Source organism: Meriones unguiculatus, chromosome 14 (genome assembly GCF_030254825.1).
Source record: "Meriones unguiculatus strain TT.TT164.6M chromosome 14, Bangor_MerUng_6.1, whole genome shotgun sequence".
Classification (NCBI taxonomy): domain Eukaryota; kingdom Metazoa; phylum Chordata; class Mammalia; order Rodentia; family Muridae; genus Meriones; species Meriones unguiculatus.
The window spans coordinates 44,276,182-44,302,333 of NC_083361.1; the positions used below are offsets into that span (position 1 = coordinate 44,276,182).

Sequence of the window (26,152 nt, forward strand, 5' to 3'; positions counted from 1 at the left end):
TCACTTAGAAAGACAAATGGGATGGACATTGGATGTAAGAGAAAACAAGTGGGACAGGAACCTACTACAGAGGGCCTCTGAAAGACTCTACCTAACAGTGTATCAAAGCAGATACTAAGACTCATAACCAAACCTTCGGCAGAGTGCAGGGAATCATATGAAAGAAGGGGGAGTTAGTATGACCTGGAAAGGATAGGAGCTCCACAAGGACCAAATATATCTGGGCACAGAGGTCTTTTCTGAGACTGACACTCCACCAAGGACCTAGAACCTCTGCTTGGATGAAGCCCGTGGTAGCTTAGTAACCAATTGGTTTCCCATAGTAAGGGGAACAGGGACTATTTCTGACAGGAACTCAATGGCAAGCACCTCCCTACCCTCCAAGGGAGGAGCAGTCCTGCTAGGCCTCAAAGGAGGACTTTGCAGCCAGTCCTGAAGATACCTGATAAAACAGGGTCAGATGAAAAGGGGAAAGGCCCTCCCCAATCAGTGGACTTGGAAAGGGTCAGGGAGGAGATGAGGGAAGGAGGGAGGTTTGGGGAGGGAAAGAGGGAGTGGGATAAAGCTGGGATACAGAGTTAATAAAATGTAACTAATAATAAAAAAATTAATAAATAATTTTTTTAAAAATCCTGCCTCATAGTTGAAGAGTTCTTGGCAACTGATAACTTCTGGGAGACAGAGTCAGATTTTTTTTTTTAATGAGTATGGCTACTGATAAGTTGCCCACATCCCAATGGAAGTTCACAAACCAAAGAGAATATGACAACACAAACTAGAATCAATGAATTTTACTTAAAATGGGAACACATAGGTGAGTAGATAGGAAAGTGGTGATAGATTTAATCAAATACATTGCATGAAATCTGCAAAGAATTGATAAAAATAGTTTTGAAATAGTCTCTCATTATGTAGCCCTGGCTGGTCTGGAACTCACCAGATGGCCTAGGCTCATTCAAACCACAGGCCTCTGCCTCCAAGTGTTGGCATTAAAGGTGTGCACCATCATACCTAGCAAATAAGTTTTTTCTTTTTTATTTTTAATTAATTTATTTTTTATTAATTACAGTTTACTTACTTTGTATCCCAGCTATAGCTCCCTCACTCATTCCCTCCCAATCCAGTTTTAAAAAATATAATGGTAACATCAAATTATGGGAAAGCACTGAAACTGAGCCAAAAATTGCATTTTTCTTAAACAATCCTCTGGTGCTGTCTGACAACACAGTGCCTTCTGATGGAAGGCACTAACTGGGAAATACAGATCTGAGCTTGGAAGGAAACGTGGATCTGCAAGGTGAGGACTTAGGTGGCTGCCATCCACATCAACCCATAGGAAGCTGTTTAACCTGCACTGGTTGAGAACTCTTGTTCTTTTGTGTCACATTGATACAAACGCCATCATTGACACCCTACAAATTAGTCCACTAGATGCAAGAGAAATAATTCCCAGCTAATGCTTTACATGTATCTCATCTGCCCCATGGCACGTGGAGAACTCTCCCAGCTCTGAAGACAGTAGCACAGTGTATGGAGAGTTTGAGGCTTCTGCGTGGCAGAAGAGGACCAGACACAAGTTTCCCTTCTTGCTTCTAGCTCTGCAATGCCCACAGCTCACTGTGTGTTTCCTGGAGAAATGAGTGAGCAAGCAGTTACTGGCTTCAGTTCATCAGAGATCTTCCTAAGGTCTTCCCAGTGAGAAAGGTCTTTTCTAAAGAAAGTTCTTAGGCTCACCTCTGTATCCATATCCACCCCATTGCTGAAGGGCAGTCCCTCAGAACTTTCTCTCTAACCTTCTCTACCACTTCCTTCCCTCCCTCCTGCCCTCCATTTATCTCTCCCTCCATCCTTCCTCCTTCCCTTCCTTCTTATGTATATGTGTGTGCATATGTTTGTGAACTCATGTATGCAGTGTTCTTGCACAAGTGTAGGTGTGAGGGCCAAAGGTTGATGCCAGGTGTTTTCCTCAACTATTGTCTGCCTCGTTAAAATGTTTCATTTTACTCTCTGTGTGTGAGTGTTTTGCCTGCATGTATATATGTACCTCGTATACATGCCTGGTACAAGTCAGAAGGGCATGTCAAATCTCTTGGAAATGGGTTAGGATGACTGTGAGCCACCAGTTAATGGGTGCAGGGAACTGAACCCAGGTCCTCTGCAAGAGGACTATGTGCCCTAAACCACTGAGGCATTTAGCCAGTTCCTTTACCTCATCTTTTGAGACAGTCTCTCACTAGATCAGGTGGAATGGCTCTAGGAATCCTCCTGTCTCTCCCTCCCCAGCACTGGGATTATAAAACATGCACTGTCATGTCCTCATTTTTATGGACATGCTGTGAACATGAGTTTAGGTGTTCATGCTGGTGCAGTTTACAAGCAGTTTACAACTGAGGTGTCTCCCCAGCCCTCCTTCCCTGCTCCTCTCTGCTCCCTTTCCCTCTCCCTCCACCTCCCCCACCCCTCTCAGGTGTCTTTGGTGTTAGACTACTGGGTTTTCTGTGCTTTCTGCAGACAGGCCACCTGCAGTCCCCAGTTCCTCTTCTGTGAATTAAAAACTGCTGATTCTCTGCCAGCTCTCCCAGGTGGCCTGCTGCAGCCCTCCCTTTACTCCCTTCCAGCAGCCCAGGCCTCTGGTGGGGATGCTGCTCCCCAGACTGCTGCCCCTGCTCTGGGTGTGTGACTGGGTATCTGGAATCTGCCTCCATCCTCCTAGAGAATCCACAGATGCACATCCGGAATGGCAACTTGTGACAGTGCAGGAGGGTCTGTGTGTCTCCGTGCCTTGCACATTTCTTAAGTACTCCAGGAACTTACACCCTGTCTTTGGCTACTGGTTCCATGAAGGGAAGAATGCAGACCATGATTCTCCAGTGGCTACAAATAACCCAATTCGACAAGTGCAGAAGAACACTCAGAACCGATTCCACCTCTTGGGAGACCCGAGTTTCTGTGATTGCTCCCTGGACATCAGAGATGCACAGAAGAGCGACAATGGCTCTTACTTCTTCACACTGGGAAAAGAGCGTCTGGAATGGAATTACTATACAAATCTGCTCTTTGTGCAAGTGACAGGTAAGTACTGGCTCCATGTTGGCCCCAGAGGAAGCTCATGGATGCCACAGGGACGCCAGCCTGAGAGTGGTGGGGGATGGAGCTGGGTAATGGAGGAGCTGGGTCAGAGCCTGAGCTTCTCAATGGCTGTACTTCACCCCCATCCTTATCCTGCATGTCTTTCTCCCCTCATCAGACCTCACTCACACCCCCAACATCAACATCCCACAGACTCTAAAGCTTGGCCAGCCTAACAATGTGACGTGCTCTGTGCCCTGGGCCTGTGAGCGGGGGACACCCCCCATCTTCTCCTGGATGTCATCTGCCCTCACATCCCTGGGCCCTAGGACCACCCTCTCCTCTGTGCTGACCCTCACACCCAGGCTCCAGGACCATGGCACCAACCTCACCTGTCAAGTGATTTTTCCTGGAGCTGGTGTGACTGTTCAAAAGACTATCCTGATCATTGTCACCTGTGAGTTCAACCCAGGGGCTGGGGATGCATGGTGGCTGTGTAACGGATCATGGTTGGATCAGGGACTGAGTCATATACAGGTTTTATCCCTCTCACATTCTGTGCTTTCTGGACAGTTGTGGGGGAGTGTTGCTGAAACCTAAGATGTTAAGTTTTGTTTTGTTTCTCTCCAAGATAACGCACAGAACTTCACAACCCATGTCTCTGCAAGACCTGGACCAGGTAAGGAGAGTCATTGTGAGTTGGAAGAACAGGGACTCTTTAGGTCAGAGCAGGGTCCATCCCTCCTTACCCTGAACACAAGGACCCCTTCTTAGGAAACTACTGGTCCTCCTCACTCACAGAACATTCAAATGCTGGAGCACCTGTCCCTACCTCTTCCTCAATCATTTTGGCTTTTGGACATACTCCTGAGTCATTACTGGGCTAGATTGGCATTCACAAAACAGAATCACACACTCTAGACACTTTTAGTCCACACTTGTAGATATGCCTGAAACCTCAGCACTTGACTCTGTCAACAGTTTTGCTCTTAATGCTTGTGCAGAACACGCAGCCATATGGGCAAACATGCAGAGCACACACAGAGGGCTGTCCACAGAAATTCAGTTTCCATCTCAGAACAGACCAGTGACTACACACAATTCCAAGCTTTGGTTTGTCCACATGTAGCCTGAGAGGACTCAGATTGTTTTCCATGGCAATGGTACACACTGGTTGGATCTAGTTCTAGGAGATCTGACAGCTTCTCTTGACTTCAGAGGGCACTAGGCCCCCACATGTGCACATACATACATGCAGACAAATAAAAATATAAAATTTTCAAAGAGTTTTTTTTTGTGTGTGTGTGCTTACCACAGTATGTAAATGTGCTCCCAAGTTCTGTAGGTTCTTGATATTTTCAGTTACAGTTGTTGGTTTTTATTTTTGATGGAGAATCTTGCTATGTAACCCAGGCTGGCTTTGAACCCACATTCCAAATGCTTCATCCTTCTGAGTAGTAGGATCACAGACAGCCACTAAGCCTCTGTGACAGAAGTTTATTTATAATAAAAAGTGATTTTTTTCTGATATATTGTTGGACAACAGGATGAGGAAGTCAGGGAAGCTTGGGTGGATGCAGTCTTAAGTGTGGGGATGAAGGAAGGTTTGGAGGAATATATTTAAGAGCTACTGTGAGAGGAAGGTCTCTGGGATTATCGGGTAAGTTCAGCTCCATCCATATTTCTTCAGGGAAAGCAGGACCCCTGGCAGAAGTAGTTCTGGTAGCCATTGGAGGGGCAGCTATCAAATTCCTGCTTCTTGGGATCTGCTTCCTCTTCCTAAGGTGAGTGTTGCTCCTGGGACAAGACAGAGGTGTAAGGAAGGCAAAGGCCAAAAATTAAATCCTAGATTCCCAGTGCTATGGATCTTAGAGTTTAAGATCCAGGCAAGGAGTTCATAGGTACTAACAGTTCCTCACCATTCTGGAGCTATCAAGTCTGGCCATTTGGGAAATGTGTTAGTCAGAGTTCTCTAGATAAACAGGACTGATAGAATATATGTACACACACATACAATGGATTTATTAGAGTGGTTTATGGATTATGATCTATGATCTGACTTCCAACAATGACTATCTTCTGATGGAAAGTCCAAGCGTTCAATATCTGTTCAGTCCACAAAGCTGGATATCTCAGCTGGTCTGCAACATACACTAGACTCTCAAAACATTAGACTCTGATGCCAATAAAGGAATGGACTTGCCCAGGAGAGTAAGAACAAGTAGGCAATAAACAAGCGCTTTCATCTTCTATGTCTTTTATATAGGCTGTCACCTTTATTCTCCCCACCTCAAAAGATCTAGGTTTAGGGTAGGTCTTCCAACCTTAAATGATTAAATCAATAAAAATACCTCCCGGGAGTACTAAGCCACTTGGCTTAATCCCAGACATAATCAGCATGACAGCTAAAAACAGCCACAATAGGGGGAAGGCTGTCTTCCACAGCTAGGAGGTAGGCTGCGGGGAGGTGGCTGATATACCTGGTCCCCTACACCCACACATTTTGAAGGTCTGGTCTCCTCACTCAGCATGAGACCCCATAGGAAGAAAATGGAAAGGTCAGCAGTACAGGTAGACTATGCAGAAACTGTCATGGATTAATCTCAGGTGAGGGATGTGGGATCCCAGCGTTTGACGTCCCTCAGAACTCTTCCCTGTGATGGACCTGGCTTTAGCGTGGCCACTGATGATCCACTACTCTCCTGTGAGTCCACATCCTTGCTGGATCCCATGATGCTCCCCTCCTCTTTCCATAGCTGGCTGTGGTTCTCTACTGACACCTCTCTCCACCCTTCATTCCGTGACCCATACTGACCCCTTTAATCACCCAGCCTTGATCGCCCCTGAACCTCGTCTTTTCCTGGCCACTGACTCTTCCTTGTGTCCTGCCTCTGTAACAGGACCCTAGATCTTGGTAGGCCTCCAGACCTCCCACAGCTGACTCTATGAGAGGAGTACCATTGACTCGGCACATAGTTAGTACCCCTGCCAAAAATGAAAACAAAGACCTAATTTGTCAAAGTCCATAGTTCTGGAAAAGACTCTAAAGGTACTAACCTGGCAATAGACTTCTGTAGCTCTGCTTCTGGCTAAAATGTTCTTGTTAACTAAAGTATGTCAAAACAGAACAGTGGTTTTGTGCTTAAAAGTTCATGCTGAGAAAGGCTTAATGCTACATTGGGATTGCAAACACCCAGTGTAGCCGCCAGCCAGCTAATATTTTTTTTTTCTATTGGCTTAAACCCATATCTGAGCAGTCTTTTCTTATGGATACCCCACAACATTTCTGGAGGTTCCACCAAAATTCCCCAGAGACCAGACCTTGAGGCACTGGGGTGCTCAGAGCCTCTTGAAATTGAAAAGAGTCCCTAGGGGGTACATAACCTGAGTTCCAGATCGAGACTCCCTTTCATCATCACTGCCTAACACTTCTGAGGAGTCTGACACCTTCATTCCAAAATGAAACCAATTAGAAAGTCTCCTTGTGTGTCACCTCCAGAGGAAAGTCTGGTTAAGGTGCCTTCTGTTTTGACACATAGGAGAGGTCAGACACAGCTGCTCATCCAGTGTCCAGGAAACATTGGACTCACTTGATTCCCCCTGTCTGTTCAGGCATATGAATGTGTCCAGGGTGAGGAATGAGAGAACTTGCTTGTTTCGTTGCTTGCTTGGCTCCTGCTCAGTGTTGGCCCCTGTGTGGAGGTGGGAAGGGCTGGGCCTCATCCAGGGCTGCCTGCCATCTAAGAAGAATGCACACAGGGATAGGGGGAATGGTTTCCAGGGTGAGCATCCCCTCTGCTCTGTGCGTGCTCTGAGCAGCCCTAGAGAATGGGGACAGTTCCGCTGGGGTGAGCCCAAAGGAAAAGAGAAAGTTCCACCCCTTCATTTTCATGATTTATGTCTCGTTTTTCAACTGGTGATTCCTATAATTGGAAAACCCAAAATGCACCATATTCTTAAAACAAACAAACAAACAAACCCTGGGCCAGGCAGGGGGAATCACTGCCACGCAATGCATCCTGGACAGAACATATTTTCCTTTCTATCTAACACTGACCAAGCAAACCTTAAATAATTTTCACTAGGTTCTTTATAGAAGGATTAAAGACTGAAGCTAAAGACTGTTATCTGTGTGATCCCAGATATTTAAAAAAAAATTATAAACATTAAAAAAATATAAAGACATCCCAGTTGCTGAAGGTAGCCCAAAAGGTGTTTAAAATAGAGAACTGATCGGGACAAGATCTTTTGCATAAACTAAAAACCATCACCTTTTCTGGTGAGAAACACAGTTAGACTTACAGACACTCAGCAAAATCTTGATCTCTTACCATCTGCCAGAACATCTCCTTAGTGAAAGTTCTGCATCCAGTCAAAAGATAGAGTTGGACTATCTCTCAGGCTGACAAGTAGAACCAACCCCCCAGAACTGGCCCAACACTAAGTTCCTATAATTATCCAACTAACCACTTCAGCTACCTCAGATTAAGGAATATCCAATGGCCCTGGAAGCAAAAAGGGAAATTGCAGTCCATATTGTCTGTCTTGGAAAGACAGGCATCTTTGTATCCTGCCAGTCACCCTGGAATAAACCTCTTCTGTCTGTGAAGAAAACTGGGACCTATGATTCTCATGAGTCTGCTTCTTCCAAAGAAACAGATCTGCACTGTCTTAGACCTGAAAGATGCATTCTTCAGTCTCCCATTGGCAAAGGCGCTTTTCAATGGGCAGACACAGAAGGGTGTTACAGCAGGCAATAACCAGGTTATTTAAAGACACTAAATGCAGACCTCCTGCCATTCTGTCAGAGGGGTCCTTGGGAAACAGATCATAAAAGGAACCACTGAGACTGCTCCAAGAGTTACAGACCGTGGGCTACAGAATTTCAGCTAAGAAGGCTCAATTCTGTACATCAGAGGCTGCCTGTCTTGGCTACCAGCTGAGGAGAGGCAAAAGAAACCTGTCTCAAAGCAAGTTTGTTGGCGTCTTTCAGATTCCAACTACAAAGACAGGTTTGAGAGCTCCTGGGTGCAGAGAGGTATTCCTGCCTCTGGATACCAGAGTTTGTGGAAATAGCAGGATCTCTATACACCATCACAAAGGGGAAAACTGAGTCCCTAACCTGAACTAAGACTAAACAACAGACATCTAAGGCTTTAAAAACAGCTCTGACTTTGGCTCCACCCCAGTACGTCTAGACATCTCAAAACCTTTTCATCTGTTGGTCCATTAAACAAAAACAAACAAAAAAATTACAAAAGAGGTTTCAACCCACTTTGGAGCTATGGAAACCGGTCCAAACAATTGGACTCTATAACCACAGGATGACCCACCTGTCTAAGTGCTGTAGTGGCTACTGCTAGTCTAATGAAAAACAAACAAGTTAACTCTGGGTCAAGATCTTATTCTCACAGCACTCCATGTCGTTGAGGCCCTCCTCCAAGGAACAACAGAACGCTGCTGCCCAATGCCTCTGTAGCCTAATACCTGACCCTACTCCTAGCCCACACTCAAGTCCAGTTTGAGAAACCCACCGCCGTCTATCCTTCTACCCTCTTGCCTGGTGACAACCCCAGGTGCTCCTCTATGACTGTAAGGAGATGAAAGATGAAAACAAGTACATGGGAGCTGCATTCATTACTATAACTGAAACGATTTGGGTCCAAGCCAGGTACCTCAGCCCAGACAGCAGAACTGATCAATCTGACCAAGCCTCTCATATAGGAGAAAGAAAAGTCCACCATTATATACACAGACAGTTGCTATGTTTTTACTACTGTGCATGTCCACAGTATAAGCGATAGAGAAAGAGGGCTTCTCACCACTGAAACAACCTGAAAATCTTGGCCCTCCTAGGGGCTATTCAGCTTCCCCTACAAATTACTATCTCCAGCATGGGGTCAATGAACTGGCTATCCAACAAACGGTCATAAGACCAGTAGTGCCTATTAATATTCTGATGGCATACTCCAACCTGGTTCTGTGTGAGACCACACGGTAAAGACTTAATGGAGGGCACCGGTGGAGAAGGAGCATTCTCCTAGAAACACCTGCCAGGACTCTGGTAACTGACCTTCACCAGGCTCTGAGGTCCACAAAACACAGGTGTTCGGAACAAGGTGTGTTATACCTAGACTGGATGCCTAGCTCAGGATATCTCAACCAGATGCCAGTTTTGTGCTCAAGTAAATCCAAAACACAGAGCCCTTTCCGAGAAAAGGGTCTGAATGAAAGACCAACTCCCTATCAAACTCTGAGAAAACTGACTTCACCAAGATCCAGCTTGTCAGGGAAGAATCAAAGTACTTGCTGGTTTTTATAGAAACTAGCCGCTTTTCTGGTTGGGTAGAAGCAGTCCATACCCAGACTAAAAATGTTCACATAGTATCTTAAAAGCTCCTCCAAGAACTGGCCCCCTGATTGGGTACTTCCTAGCTAATGGAATTTGACAATGACTTGGCTTTCATAGCCAAAACCTCTCTGGAAATAAGTTGGAAACTTCATTGTGCATATAAACCTCAGAGTTCTGGGCAGGTGAAAAAAAAAATAATAATAAACAGGATGTTAAAAAAAACTATAATGAAACCTCATTAGAGTCCTGTGACTCTAATGAAAAGGGTGGATAGACCTCCTTCCTTTGCTTTGCTTCAGGCCTGCTACACCCCATGTAGGGAGGGACTTACCCCCTATCCTTATCTCCCCGACTGCTTCCCAAGCTCAAAGACTAGCAGTTAGCAGAACTCTCTAACTATTTCTTTCTCAAATCACTACAGGCACTTCAGTCCTCCATAAAGTCTATTCATTGAACTAACCAAGAGAGCCAGCTGACCTCTGAATCCACTACCAGTTTCCCATTGTTTGAGTCTGCTGGTACTCTATGGGTCAGGCAGTAGCCAAAGGGCACTGAAACCAACTTGGAAAAGATGCTACAAGGTGATTATCTCCATTCTTATGGCTGTGAATATAGCTGGCATTACATCATGGATCTACCACACCCCAGTCAAGAAAGTGGAAGCCATGGATGATGATGCCAAATGGACTGTCTCCAGATTATGGACCCATTAAAATTAAGGTTCTATCTGGCTCCAGGCCTTTCCACTTCCTGACCCTCTACCTCCTTTTGCGTCTTATGTTTTGTTCTAAGGGTATGAATGGTGTTATGGTTCCACCCCACAGCCCTCAGACCTGGAACTAGAAACTGAGAAAGACAGATACAAGAAAGGTATTAGCTAGTGTGACTAAAGACCAGCAACTCATATTCATCTTGAGCTTTGCTCACTAATGCTCACTTTAAGTGTTTGGTAGTACGAAAAAAGCAAAGATATAGGAGTTTATCTTTTGAGATAGAAATACAGAGTTTACAATCCAATGCATGCCCTGCAGCTGGGCCTTCTTGTTGCCAGAAACAAGAGACTTTCCGCTGAAAAAATTAGGGTTGTTAGACTGAAATTTTCCTTTTAGAAGATTCTCACTTTTGGAAAACCTGGGGAATCAGACTCTATGCCACAGGAAGGGACCCTGGACATAGAGTCAATCATTCCCAGCCAGAAATCAGCCAGGATTTCCGGTTATGCTTAGACACCCAGCCCCCATACTACATAGGAATAGGAACAAACCATACTTTCAGCCATTGACTGACAGAACTCGCTGTGACTGGGGGTGGCCCAAATCAGCATTACAGGACTCCCAAGAGACTAAAACTTGTCTAATATACAAAACTTTTAATCCACACACTTCCCCTTATTCTGATTCCTGCTGTCCTGCCTTGTGGGTTTACTCATGTGGACAACAATAATATTACTGAAACCACTTGGAAGGCATGTACTAATGGTTTGATTAAAAAGGCCTCTTTTGCTCTTTCCAAACTAAATAGACAGATTGATTAGGACGTAGAGGAATTAAAAGTTTCTGTTTCTGAATTAAAAGAATAGGTAGGTTCCCTTGCAGAAATGTCCTACAAAATTGGAGAAGTTTGTACTTCTCATGAGATAAAGAAAACTATGTATGGCTTTGAAAGAAACCTGTTGTTTCTATGTCAATTTTTCAGGAGTAATTAGAAAAAAAAAATCTTATCATGGTTGGAAAAAAAACTCAGAACTTGGGAGCCACAAGCAGGCAGATCTCTGTGAGTTTGAGGACAGTCTAGTCTACAGAGTGAGTTTGGGGACAGTCTGTTCTACACAATGAGTTCTAGGACAGCCAGGGCTACACAGAAAACCCCTTTCTTGAAAGAAAGCAATAAAAATAAAAAAAAAAAACTGAAAAAAGAAGAGAGAAAGACAAAAATCAAATAGTTGATACCAGTGTCTGTTCTCTTGGTCCCCTGGCTAAGTACTCTGCTATCAGCACTGCCTGGGTCTTTAATTCTCATTCTAATTGGATTAATATTGGGCCCTGCATTTCAAACTGAAACAGGATGAGTCCACGATTGACTCATTCACAAAGACCAGTAGGGAATACAACAGGGCCTCAAACCTTAGTAGTCCTCCAGACTTTACCACAAATGACTCTGTGATGGGAGTACCATTCAAGCCATAAAACTCAGCACATCGTAAGTACCACCTGCCAAAATGAAAACCTAATCCATCAAAGGCCATAGTTCTGGGAAAGTCTCTAAAGGTACTAACCTTGCTTTTTGGCTTCTGTAGTTCCACTTCTAGCTAACTGTTTTAGTTAACTGTTCTTGTAAAAGCTCGCCCTAAGAAAGGTTCAGTGATAACATTGGGATCCCAAACACCCAGTCAACTAATAAAGATTGTCTATTGGCTTAAACCCATGTCCAAACAGTCTTCTCTGATAGATACCCCACAATACCTCACTCTCTTCCTAGCACTGGCCCTCAGAAAGTACTTGCAGATGCAACCATCACCCCCTTCCTCCACAGTCTGACCACTTTGTATTCTCACTATGGATAGAGACTGAAAAGCATGACAGCCTGTACCGAGGGCCTCATGGTATCTACACCCTGAGCCCTCTCACCCTGCATGATGATCCTGTCACACTGCCTGCCCCACCCTCCTGAACCAGAAACTGTGCTTGTGATGGACGCTGCTAAATACCTTTCCACCCCCTTTTTGGTCTGTCCTCATCCTATCCTTCCTCAGGCTCAGCCTGTCTGTCACTATGTGTGATGAGTGCTCGTGATGCACACAGGGCTGTGTGTAGGAGTGACGCCATCCAGCATGCATGGACCATATTGGTGACTAACACTGGGCTCCTACCAGGGACTAGCATTTTTGTAGGGCTAGAAATGCGTCCCCATTTCTGTCAGGAAGAATCTGTCATTCTAGTGATCATAACTTGAATGAAAAGAAATGAAAGATTAACTAGAACAAATCAGGGAATGATGTATGTTCAGAAAAATCATGAAGGAGAGGGGCTGGTGACTCTTGGGACAGTCTCTGAGTCTGAAAGCATGATGAAACCATGAAGGATGATGTTTCAATACCCTCAAAGCCTCAAAGCGATGGGAAAGGAGATCTGGTGCATTTTCTAGAGAGGAGTGTCCAAGGGAGAGAGAGTGTGTGCATTAGCTCAAAGGCAGAAACAGATTGCTTAGCCCAGAAAGTCATTTGGGGACCTGTGTTTGATGTCATGTCACCCACAGAAAGAGGTGGTGACTTAGAGAGCAGAGAATGGCAGGATGCCAAACAAGAGGCCTTTCGGGTAAAGCAAGAATGCAGAGTCTTTGAGAAAAACAAAGCTGTGTAGATTTTCACTTTAACAGGATTCTGTGACAGCCCTGTTTAGAACAGGACAGGGCAGATCCTAGAGCTGTGAAGGGAACCGTGTATTTGTTAGCTTTCCATCACTGTGACAAAATACCTGAAAAAAAAAAAAAAAAATTCATAAAAAGAAAAGGTTTAGTATGAATCCTGGTTTGAGTTCACACTATTTGGCTCCGTTCCCATTGGCCTATAGTGGCAGTGTATATCATGGGGCAAATACATGCTGAAGGCGGCCTGTTCATCTCATGGCAGCTGGGAAGTAAGGGAGAAAGAGGCCAGGGAATTTGCTAATATCCCATTAACCATTTCACACACACAGCTCCAATTTCCTATCTTCTACCAGGCTCTGCCTCCTGCACGGTCCATCATACCCAGGTAGCACCATCAGCTGAGGACCAAGACTTTAACCATGAGTCTGGTTGGGACATTCCATACTCAGACTGTACTTAAGGGGAAGTGACTGCTACATTCTAAAGGAGGTGCTGGTTGCTTAAACCAGGCAGGTCCTATGAGGACATGCATTTCATACAAGTGGACGGTCAGGATAAGGGCTTCTAGAGGATGTGTATGGGTAAGGCGGAGTTCACTTGCTTTGCTGAGCAGCTTTGCATTTTGATCCAATCCAGTTTTTGTTTCTTTTTGGCTTTTCGAGACAGAATTACTCTGTGTGGCCTTAGCTGTCCTTGTTGCACCTTGTAGACCTTGTTGGCCTTGAACTCACACTTGCAGTCATCCACCTGCCTCTGCCTCCCTGAGTGCTTGGGATTAAAGGTGCGTGTCAATCCAATTTTTGTACTTTAGCTTTTGCGTCCTGTTCTTAGGGTGGGGTGGATCATATTCAAGTACATATAGTTTCACGAATTCCAGGTCCAAGGCCTGCCCCCTGCTCTCCTGTGGTTTTTTTGTTTTTTGTTTTTTGGTTTTTTTAGGTTTTATGGATTCTTCATGAATTTCACATCATGCAGCTCATGCCCCCTCATCTCCCTATCCCTCCATTTCTGCCCTCCACCCAAGCAACCTCCCCTCCAAAATAAAACAACAACAAAACAAACATCTTTTTTTTAAAGTGAACATGTTTATTGTGGCAGAAAGAATCTAGCCTTGAACTGTATCATCATTGTCACCATTGACATTGTTCATGTCTACTTGATGTTGACAAAAATTTTCCAAACTCAAGCTTTCATCATTTATTTTTGATCACTTATGCACTGATTTAAACTTATCTTCATCAGACAAAAGAAAGTTATTTCTTCATCTTTTTTTACATTTTTTAACTTTTATTAATTATACTTTATTCAGTTTGTATCCCCCCATAAACCCCTCCCACCTCCCCTCCCAATCCCACCTTCCCTCCCCCTTCTTCACGCATGCTCCTCCCCAAGTCTGATAGGGGAGGTCCCCCTCTCCTTCCTTCTGATCTTAGTCTATCAGATCTCTGGTTTTTACTATTCCATCAATACTGGCTCCTTACTGGGCCTCCTCTCAGATATCTTATTGTTGCCCTGTCATGGAGAGCCTGCAGCTTTGGTTCTGCAGGACTGGGCCCTTCCCGTGCTCCAGCAGTTCATAGTTAGGGTAGATGTTGGGGTGGGCCAACTCAAAGCCTTAGATCTGGGCCTGAATGGTAGCTGAGTTGGTCAGCCTGCTTGCTGTCCTGTGCCCATACCACCAGGGTCGGCTCTCCTGCTTTGCTCAGGCAAGGGGCAGGGCCAGCTCTTCTGCCTGCAGCAGTGGTATTTGTAGAAATTAAAATATAATAGTAATAATAGTCCAGTTTCACAATGAAAATGCCTTGAGCCTGCTTAAGTCTAGTTACAGTGAGAGGACCAGACCTGACCCCACCCTACCCCAAAGTCATCAATCCCAGGAATTAGGCCATAGGTCACCAATTCCAGGAACAAGACCATAAAATCCCCTCCCCCAAGAGATAGCTTGGAGATAACCACAAGAACGGGAAGCTATCTTATCTCAGGATGGAGCACCCGTGCTGGGCAGCCTTATCCCATTTGATAAACATCCATGGCACAGGAATGCAGTACCTCAACCTGTAGTAAAACATTCTTGGCACAGGAATGTAGCCCTCCAACCAGCTGGATGCAAGCCAGTGAGGAACTGACCCTTGCAGCTTCCCCAGCACCCACAAGTGAGGTTTTAGCTTACCTAACCCTTGCTAGAATTCCCCTAGTTTCCTGTGAAAAGGCCTGTGCGCCTTTGTCTAGGGTCAGCATTCTGCCTGGATGGTGATCCCCGCATGCTAGCTGTCTGCAGAATGACCAGCTTTTGTTGTTTGCATGCTACTAGAGTTTGGGGTTGTGCTTTCAGCATCTTCTGTACCCTAGCAGCAGATGAACAAAAATATTGGGCCCCTACTAGATTTTGGTAGTCTACTCACACCCATCCAAACTAAGAGCATAGAACAGGGAGTTGCTAGTCTACTCACAAGGAATGTTCTTATGGAGCCCTGGGAACAGGTGTGAGAAAGGTCAGCAAAATTGGAAGGGCTGTGAGTTGGGGGGAAGACAGGCAGCCCTCTGAGAAGTTTAGTCAGATAAAGAACCAAGTGAGTCATTTTTTGGGAAAATGAACAGAATTGGAGATCAGTATGCTAAGCAGAATGAGTTCAACTAAAACTACACAAATGCTTTCTCTCATACATGGAATGTGGATTTCTTTATGTACCCAGATACATACAACATGAAAGTAGGTAGGAGACAGGAAAAGAAAGGGCAGGGAAAATTGGGAGAAGATAGTGGGAATGTGTGCGGGCAAAATGTGTGGTGTACTGGACTGAAAGATGGCTAAACCTTCCCTTTGCAAACTGAACTAATAAATACAAGTTAAAACAGAAAAGGCAAGTTACCACAATGAAAATTCTGTCTTCTTTCTAACTCCGTCTTCATGGCTGTTCAGTGGGTGCCTACCCCATGAGCCTCTGATAGCCCCTGACACAGCAGGCGTGTAAACCAGATGTTTCCTCTTTCAGTTCAGCAGACCACAATCTGAGATTGGATTGCCTATGATAAAGTCTGTCACATGGGTAGCTGCCCCTCCAGAGAGCCAGGGACCATTAACTCTCACCTTTCCAGGAGGTGGCGGACACTGACATGCTGGCCTCCTGCCCTCTGAATCCTGTCTCTACCTTTGTAGAGAACTACCTTTGTAGAGAATTACACGAACTTCCCCTCGCATCTGCAACTCAGCTCCCCCTGCTTCTTTCAATGAGGGACAATTGAAATCAAATGTGAGGACCAATCGTGTAATTCAGGATTGTCTCCGTTCTGCAAGATCCTCTGTGTAGTCACTTGGTGCTTGCCTGACATGCACAAATCCCTGGGTTTTATCCCCAACACTGCAGAAACTGAGTTTAGGTGTTTTGTGTCTTTCTCCTAGCACTTGGGAGGTAGAAGTAGAATGATTAGGACTTCAAGCTCATCCTTAGCTGCAAAACTAGTTCCAGGTCAGCCTGAACTGCTTGCAACCCTGTCCTAAAGAAATCTGTGAACAAGTAGAAGTAGTGCATTTTACAAAATGCTGTTTTCTTTTCAAAGCAGTGGATCCACAATAAAGGAACAATAAGTACATTTAAAAGTAGTCCAGGTTATGAACAGACATCTCTCCAAAACCCCACACAAGCATAGTCAATGCACACATGACAAATGCTCAACATAACTAACTAGTCATTTGAAATGCAAGTCAGAGCCTCAAACTGGAGGCTGGAATGCAGCTCAGTTGGAAGAGTACTTGCCCAGCACACACAGAGCCCTGCATTTGCTCTCCAGCATCACATAAAACCAGCATGGTGGCTGTAGTAGTTTGAGAATGGCCCTCATAGGCTCATAGATTTGAATGTTTGGTCACCAGTGAGTGGCCTTGTTGGAAGGATGTGTGTTACTGGAAGTAGGCTTTGAGGTTTTCAAAAGCCCAAGCCAGCTCCAGTGCCTCTCCTTGCTGCCTGTTGATCCGAATGTAGAACTCTCAGCTATTTCTCCAGCACAGAGTCTGCTTGCATGCCGGCATGCTTTCTGCCATAATGAAAATGGACTAAAGCTCTGATACTGTAAGCAGGCCTCAAATAGATGCTTTCCTTTGTAAGAGCTGCTATGGTCATATTGTGTCTTCACAGTAATAGAAACCTGAGGATAGTGGCCCATTCTTATAATCGCAGCATGTAGAAGGTGGCAGCAAGAGAATCAGAAATTTAAAGTCATCCTTTGCTACATAGTGAGTTCAGGGCAGACTGAGAACCGTAAGTGTAAGTATAAATACATGAATAAAATCAGCACATTATGCTGTTCCCAGGAAAGAAGACAGAATGGACATCATCATATTAGGTGATGTTAGCCGAACTGAGAAGTCTGGGTATGAAACATTTCCTGCTGTGTGAAGAATAGAAAAGGTGCTGTTACGCAGTTTGTGATCTCTAAGAGAAGTCCATAGACTCAACCCAGTTCTAATTAAAAGACTAATCGCTGCCAGCAGGATGACTGGACAACAGTCTCTGAGGTGAATTTGATTGCTATGAGAAGAAGGGTGAGGAAGGAAACCACAAGAAAATCTCCAATATCTACACAGGCAATCAAAAACTGGTCTGTTCTGCCAAGTTTAAGTGATTAAGGCAACTCAAAAACCTTGGTGGGTGTCTGTGTAAGCAGGTTACAGAAGCCAAAAAAGCAGTTAGTCATATAACAAGCAGATGGTCGCAGCTGTCCATTTCAGGGTGCGAGTCACTGCATGAGGGCTGCTGGAAATTTATCTTCCAGGGACTGGAGTGAGAGACAAAGGCTAGTGGTACCGAGAAGGATGTCTGACATAAATTGGGGATTCTTTAGCTATCACAACACAAGAACATGAAAGTAGAAGAGAGACAACTAGAACTATTGGAGAAAGGGACAGCTGGAGTGGGACTGAGGTGCACATGTGTGAAAATGTCACTGACCCTTCAAAATGAACACATGTCAATAATAACTTAAGGCCACAATCAAATACCACTTCATGCTTATTTCAAAAATAACTATTAAAAATGGGAAGTGGCAAGTGCTGAAGGAGACAGAGGAACTGGAACTCCAGGGGCCCTGCTGCTGAGAATGTAGCATGAGGCAGCTGCTGCAGAAAGCTCCATGGTGAACCACAGACAGCAACACAGGAGCACCTGTGACTGTGCATCCTCCAGGCTGAGCCCAGGTTTTTGAAGGAACTTCCATGAACTGTTGTCACAACAGTGTTAATCACTGCAGATCATAGCAAGGGTCATCATGAGTATCTACTACAGAGCAACGTATGTCCAAAGCACACAAAATGGAACATTATTCATCAAGTACCCTGACAAGCAGAGACCCTGACTACGTTGTTAAATGAAGCCAGCAGTCAAATGGGACAGGTATAAGTTCACTCACAGGGGGTGGCAAGCAGTTTCACAGACGAGTCACAGAAACTAGAAAGTCACTTTGCCCTTCTTTTTAACATACTTTTTAAATTTAAAAAATATGCACAGATACAGTCCCAGCACCGAGGGAGAAAGCAGACACACCCCCCATCCCTAACCTAGAAGCTATTTCTAATTAATAACAACTCACAAAAGAAAAAATTAGTTTTCCTCAACTGAATCTTATTGAGGATACAAACCACATGTAAGACCAGGCCCTGTGCCTAGCAGTTGATGGCCAACACAGAACAAACTCAGTGGTATTTTTGGAGATTTCTTTGGTCTCATAATGCTTTGTCTGGGCTTTCTTCTTCTTCCTCTTCTTCTTTTTCTCCTTTTCTTCTTCTTCTTTCTTCTTCTTCTTGTTTTTGTATTTATAGGTATTTTGCTTATACATTACGGTGTGTATGATTTTGTTGTTATGGATTTTCTGTGTGTGCCAATATTTGTGTCTTTGCATCTATATGAGTTTCTTGTGCTCTTGCTATAGCTCTGTGTGTGTGTTTAATCCTATTCTAAACCATAATCATACTACATTGTATAAAAATATATTTAATTTAAAAAAGAAAAATATTTTGTGTGTATAAATGTTTTGCCTGTATATATGAATATACACTGCATGTGCACAGTGCCTTCAGAAGCTGGAAGAGGAAGTTGAACCAACATTACAGATGGCCGTGAGCCACCATGTGGGTTCAAGGAATGAAACCCAGACCAGCTGCAAAGCAAAAAGTGTTCTTAAGCACTGAGTCATCTCTCAAGATTCCCATCTTTTTTTAAAAAGATTTACTTTATTTTCAGTTAGGGTTGTGTGCACATATATTCAATTATGGGGGAGTACGCATATCAGCAAAGAGCCTATGTGCTTGGAATGGAGCCAATAAGTAAGGCAAGCTAAAGTCCCATGCAATAGCCAATTTTACACTCTGCATCAGACAATTTATACTCTGAGGGTTAAGTAAAGTAACATGGGTAAAGTGAATAATCACAAGGACAAGCCACGTGTGTCAGCAAGCTGCACGTGGCAGACCAACTACACTCAGCAAAAACATGTTTTTCCATAGAGGCATGTAAACAAATAACAATATCAAGCTGTGATGAATAATCTGAAGTAAACTCACTCCTATCTGCTACTCCTGGGAGGGTCATGAAAGCATAACCGAAGAACAATTCTGTGTTCTGAAGAAACTGAGGTCACAAGACGCGTGTCTTGTTTCCTTGGAGTTTTCTCACAAGCACTCAGGAAATCTCCTCACATGACTTCATTCTTAGTACAAGTTCCAACACCCACTGTGTCCAGAAGGGGATACTGAATCTCCCAAAGTTGGAGCTATGGGTGGTTGTAAGACACCCATCTTGGGTGCTGAGAACTGAACTCAGGTCCTCAAAGAGCAATCAGTGTTCTAAATCTTTTGAGCCATCTCTCCAGCCACAAATCCTTGACTTTTTAAATTTTTTCTTTTTTTAAATTTACTTTTTTATTAATTACAGTTTATTCACTTTGTATCCCAGCTGTAGCACCCTCCCTCATCTCTTCCCAACCCAACCCTCCTCTCTTGATCTCCTCCCATGCCCCTTCCCCAGTCCACTGATAGGGTAGGTCCTCCTCCCCTTTCACTTGACCCTAGCCTATCAGGTCTCATCAGGACTGGCTGCATTGTCTTCCTCTGTTGCCTAGTAAGGCTGCTTCCCCTTCAGAGGAAGTGATCAAAGAGCCAGACACTGAGTTCATGTCAGAGACAGCCCCTGTTCCCATTTCTAGAGAACCCACTTGGATATTGAGCTGCCATGGATTACGTCTGTGCACAGGTTCTAGCTTATCTCCATGCATGGTCCTTGGTTGGAGTATCAGTCTCAGAAAAGACCCCTGGGTCCAGATTTTTTGGTTCTGTTGCTCTCCTTGCAGAGCTCCTGTCCCTACAGGTCTTCCTATCTCCCCCTTCTTTCATAAGATTCCCTGCACTCTGCCCAAAGTTTGGTGTCATTGAATATTAATATTTACTATTGATTTATCTCTTAGTTAAACAGTGGTTATTCCTAATCCAGTTGTATTTCCAAATCACCACACAGAGACTAGGATTTATTTAATTAACCTAGAGCACAATGCTGGGCAATAGTTACTCCATCCTAAACCTCCAAGCCCACATAGTTTCCTACCATTTCAGATTTTACCCATTATATTTGTTTTTAGTCATATCTTACGTCTGGTTCATCTTTCCTTCTGGTTCCAAGATCTCCCATGGCTCCAAGTCTTGGCCTGCCGATCTCTCCCTCCTCCTCCTCCTACTGGCTTCCTTCTCCTTTCCTCTGGACCAGGATGTCCCACCCTATTCTCTCCATTGCTCAGCATTGGGGCTGGTTGTTTTATTGACAATACAGAGAACAAATGTGGCCTGTTAATACAAACTTGAGACAGATGATGCTTAGAATAAGCATCACAATGCAATGTCTGGATTGAAACCAGATAGTGGGGTAGAGAAATCAGCATTTGAATGAACAAGGGTACATTCCACAAGAATATTATACCAACAGTTTGGCTATGAGTCTCAGCATCTGCTTCAATACCCTGCTGGGTAGAGTGTTTCAGAGGCCCTCTGTGGCTTCTGTCCTGTTCCCTGTTTTCTCCCTCTTCCAATGTCTATCCTGTTTGCCTTTCTGAATGAAGATTGAGCATCTTACCCAGGGTCCTTCTTATTGTTTAACTTCTTTAGATGAACAGATTTCAGTATGTTTATCCTATATTATATGTCTAATATCCACTTATAAGTAAATATACATCATGTCTTTCTGCTTCTGGGATAACTCACTCAGGATGATCTTTTCTAGTTCCCACCATTTGCCTGCACATTTCATGATTTCCTTGTTTTTAATTGCTGAGTAGTATTCCATTGTGTAAATGTACCACAATTTCTGTATCCATTCCTCCGTTAAGGGACATCTGGGTTGTTTCCAGATTCTGGCTATTATGAATAAAGCTGCTACAAACATGGTTGAGCAAATGTCCTTGTTGTATACTTGAGCATGTTTTGGATATATTCCGAGGAGTGGTATAGCTGGATCTTGAGGTAGTACTATTCCTAATTGTCTGAGAAAGCACCAGATTGATTTCCAAAGTGATTGTACAAGTTTACATTCCCACAAGCAATGGAAGAGTGTTCCTCTTTCTCCACACACTCTCCAGCATGTGTTGTCACTTGAAACACTAAACCTGTTAGAAGAAAAAGTGGGGAAGAACCTTGACCTCATTGGCACAGGAGACAACTTCCTGAACAGAACACCAACAGCACAGGCTCTAAGAGCAACAATCAATAAATGGGACCTCATGGAACTGAAAAGCTTCTGTAAAGCAAAGGACACTGTCATCAGAACAAAACGACAGCCTACAGACTGGGAAAGGATCTTCACCAACCCTATATCTGTCAGAGGAATATTATCCAGAAAACATAAAGAACTCAAGGAGTTAAAAAGCAACAAATTGGGACTGGAGAGATGGCTCAGAGGTTAAGAACCCTGGACACTCTTCCAGAGGTCCTGAGCTCAATTCCCAGAAACCACATGGTGGCTCACAATGATCTGTAATGAGATCTGGTGCCCTTTTCCGGCCTGCAGGTATACATGCAGACAGAACATTTTTATAGAAAAAATAAATAAATAAATATTTAAATTAAAAAAAAAAAACAAGTAATCCAATTAAAAAATGGTGTGCAGGGCTAAACAGAGAATTCTCATCCTTGACTTTTTAATACAATTTCTCACTGCATTACTCAGGCTGGCCTTGGCCTCCCTTGGCCTCATAATCCTTCTGCCTTAGCCTCCCAAGGGTCTGGAATCTTAGGTGTGTACTATCATGCTTTGGAGATATCTGTCTATAAGCACAAAATTCACCTTGGAGAGATGAAAGGGCTTGTGGAGGTGGACAGTCATGACAACTACTTCTTTTGAATGTAGTTTTGGGTCACCTACTGATAAGCTTAAACAGAAAAAGAAGGCAAATGTATAAGCAAATGTTACCATGACAAGGTAAATGCCTCTAAGACGTTCGTGTTGTCTTCTCCAACACATGCAAATACATTTAACATAGTTTGCTGTTAGGGACTCACAAATAAAAACCAGAGCGAGATGCTCACACATGTCAATTACAATAGCTGAAAGTGATGGATGACTGGCGGAGTGGTTAAGTACCTTCAGAGTTCTAAGTGCTATGGTGGACGTGATGGACGTGGTGCAGATGGAGTTCAGAAGCTTACTCAGTGGGGAACTGTTTGCTGATTTCCCACAAAGTTAGGCCTGATGGAGCATTGTGCAAGCAACTAAATTCTAAGTATTTACCCAGGTGAACAACAGGCTTATGGGCCCCTGACTCTGGCTTGTTCGTATTCATAGCAACTTTACTTCACAGATACCCAAGCCTTAAAACAAGTCAACTGTCTCTACTTGGTGACTCCACCCTGAGGGAGTAATGGAAACAAGGTTGCACCCATCAATGGCACAAAGGAACATGCTAGTGACACTCATAGAATCCCATGGATGACCCTCCACTGTTATGCTGGAGAGAAGTCAGACCTTAAAGCCTGTGCTAGGTGACATGAAAATCCATCTGACCTCAAGGCTATTTTCACATTTTTTATTAGTTCATTGAGAGTTTCATACAACATATTTGGATCATAACTCCCTCCCATCTCATTCTTCCCAGATCCATCCACCTTCCCTACCCACCCAACTGTGGACTCTTTTTTATTTTTCAATCCTTTTATTTTTCAATCCTTCAAGACAAATTTGTACTGCCCAAATACTTGATTGTGTGGATTCAATACTTGATTCAATTGGATTAATTATGACTCTCGACTCTCCCTCAGCTAAACCAAAGTTACTTTTTTGCCACTTGAAGGAGTCATCTAAGAACGAATCCTTGGAATGAACCAGGAGTTACTTAGAAATCCCTTGCACACAAGGGAATTTGTTTAAGGATTTCGGTAGCATACTGCTTATGTCAAGTTCTTGGAATTGTTGAACTTTGTTTTTAGTATGTCACCAGGAGATTGTGAAGTTGGTTATACATTAATAAACATATTTTTTAACATCTACATCAGACTAAGCACAGCTTTCCTTGGTTATTACCTTGCACAAACTCCTAAATGTCTCTGTTTTAAAACTCAGTAAATATGTAACACAAATTTAGCTCAGAGCTCAACATGCCTCTGAGGTTGAGTCCTTGCTTATACTGATCTCATTCAGTGTCCACCTTATTCGCGGATCTTTAATAGTCATGCAGTACACTCACGCTGAAGAAAACATTTGTGTGGTCTTTATTTTGAAGTTATCATTGACATTTTGAGAGTCTATAGACTAGATATAAGGGATAGAATGTCTAATGCACGCTTTAAAAATATACCCAGAATGTCATCACAGCAGGTGCCATCTCGCCACTGCTGACAATGCAGAAAACAGTACTGTTGAGGGTCTTTTATGGGAAAAGCTAAGCGTAGAGCTAGGACACAATGTTCCTACTTGTGCCCACCCCCACTCCCAGTACTCAGAGCTCATTGTGAGTTTGTTGAAGTTACTTCGTGACCATAGTTATCATGGCATATGCAGTAGTTCTGGTTCCTTCTAAAAGTTTGTCATGATGCAGGAGACTACAATCAAAGTACTTCCTTTATGTACAACTGAGGAAGTCAAGTGCCATGTCAGAGTATAAGCCTTAGCACTGACCTAAACTGGCAGAGAACTTAATAACCGTGTGTATACAGATTTAAAATAAATCAACATTACATATTCTAAAAAAAAATCTTTTACACTGAATATCTTGTATTTACACTTATTTTCCTCTTAAAATTACTGAAATTTGAAAACTAGGTAGGATTATTAGGAAATAGAAACTGAGACCAGAATCTAAAATGAACTGTCTGTTCACATTAGATATTGCAAATGGGAAAGTCAAATTATTCATTAGTTTATTAATTGTAATAGCACACCTGTTTTGTCAGTGTGAAGAATTTCATACAAAGGAAACTGCTTCTACAACAAATGAGCCATTTAATCCCAATTTTAAAACTCCTATTTTTTTTTTCACTGTAAGATTCACCCTAGTTCACCTATTTGGGACTTGGATAACAACCACATCCAAACATGACAGGGTCAAGGATGGAGAGATGGCTCAACAGTTAAGAGTGCTTGCTGTCCTTCTAAAGAACCTAGTTCAGTTCCCAGCACTCAGGTTTGCATGGCCCAAAGCTGCCTGTAACTCCAGCTCCAGAAGGATCTGATATCCTCCTCTGGCTTATAATGGCACCTCCAACACACGTGACATTCAAAGACACAAATACATGCATACACATAAAAAAATATTTAGGGGCTGGAAAAATGGCCCAGAGATTAAGACACTTGCTGCTCTTGCAGAGGTCCCAGGATTATTTCCAGCACCCACACGGTTGTACACAACCATTGGTAAGTCCAGTTCCAGGGGGATTTGATGCTGTCATCTGATCTCTGAGGGCACCACACATGCACATGGTACACAGACATACATGTATGCAAAACACTCATAAACATGCAATTAAAAAAAATAAACCAGATATGGTAGCACATCTAATATAGAAATCTAAAACCAGAAACTTCTCAATAAGTTCTAGGTTTTAAAGCATTTAAGATCTTTAAACTCCTGGATTAAAGATATTCAACATCCTTAGCTCTGTTTTCATTAGCCTGAATAGGCCCTATGAGTTAGTGATTTTTATTAATATTGTAGTTGCTAGAATGTTTTGCAAGTGACGTTTACAAGCTATACAAAGTACATAAGATTAATGTCTAAGACCAATCAATTGTCCTGTCAAGCCTCTGTATGCTTCATTGACTTCTAGGGAACAAAGAGAAACATAAAGTAGCTACAATGTTTCATGCCTTAGGAGATGTCTTGATTTTTTTTTTTTTTTTTTTAGAAACTGAAAAACAGTGCCCCAGGAGTCATGGATTTTAATTTGAAAGTTCCCTGGCATATGCTTCTCAAAGCAGTTAGACTAGGCCAATTTCATGATTTTTTTTATAGTTCCCCTTTTTATTTAAAGCATACACTGAATAGAAAATTATTTTTAAGGTTGTGGTGCTTTTCAGTATATCCAATAACAAAATTCTCCAAAACATTCCTGTAGACCATAGTTTAGAAATTCAATTAGAGACAGAAATTTTATCATGTAAGGCTTAAATATCAATAGTCAAATTGTCAGGTAACCATCTTTGCCTAGGGAACAACATAACAATGGAGGCATCCAGGTCTTAACATTTATTAACCTAAACAGGAATACTATTTTTTCCCAGTTAATAAAGTGCAGCATAAAAACATGCTTTGGTAATAATTTTATATTATTTATCTATTTATTAAGATCATATATTTATAAAGACATTTATAAATATTTGATAAATTTTAAGTTGTCCTCTAGTTTTGTATAACCATAATTTTTATAAGACAAAAGTAATTTTTAACAGTATAAACAATCTCTAAAATTAATGCTATATATATTGTTTTAATGTTATAAACTTTTGTTGCCAGCAAGAAAAGTTCTTATATATGAATGCATAGAAGTGCAGTTTTAATGCTTCATTAATCAAGCACAGTTTCAAACCCTGTCTTAAAATGGTAACATTTTCTTAAGCAACATAGGGTATACATTTGATGTCTCAACTATGAGACAGAAGAACAGAAGCACATTTGATCAACACTTTGTACCCATATATTTAGATAACTTTTTTTTGCCAAGATTTTAGCATTGAATATTTTTACTCCTTCAGAGTTAAAATAGAAAACCAAACAGTGCAAGACCAGTGGTTTAAGTATTGATATACAAGAAAAACATAATTTTTTTGTTTCAGATGTTAGAGTTTTTTAACCATACATAACCAAGATAGCCAAAACTTAGTAAATTTATACACTTTTTAT

General features: G+C 42.8%; 1 protein-coding gene across 1 annotated transcript; it reads left to right on the forward strand.

Moving 5' to 3' along the window:
• The first annotated feature begins 2,584 nt into the window (after window positions 1-2,584).
• LOC110543138 (myeloid cell surface antigen CD33-like) lies at window positions 2,585-11,805 on the forward strand. Its single transcript, XM_060367229.1, has 5 exons — window positions 2,585-3,072; window positions 3,248-3,526; window positions 3,701-3,748; window positions 4,760-4,853; window positions 9,843-11,805. The coding sequence occupies exons 1-5, from the start codon at window positions 2,640-2,642 to the stop codon at window positions 9,859-9,861; spliced, it is 873 nt and encodes a 290-aa protein (XP_060223212.1). The 5' UTR covers window positions 2,585-2,639; the 3' UTR covers window positions 9,862-11,805.
• Window positions 11,806-26,152: the final 14,347 nt, after the last annotated feature.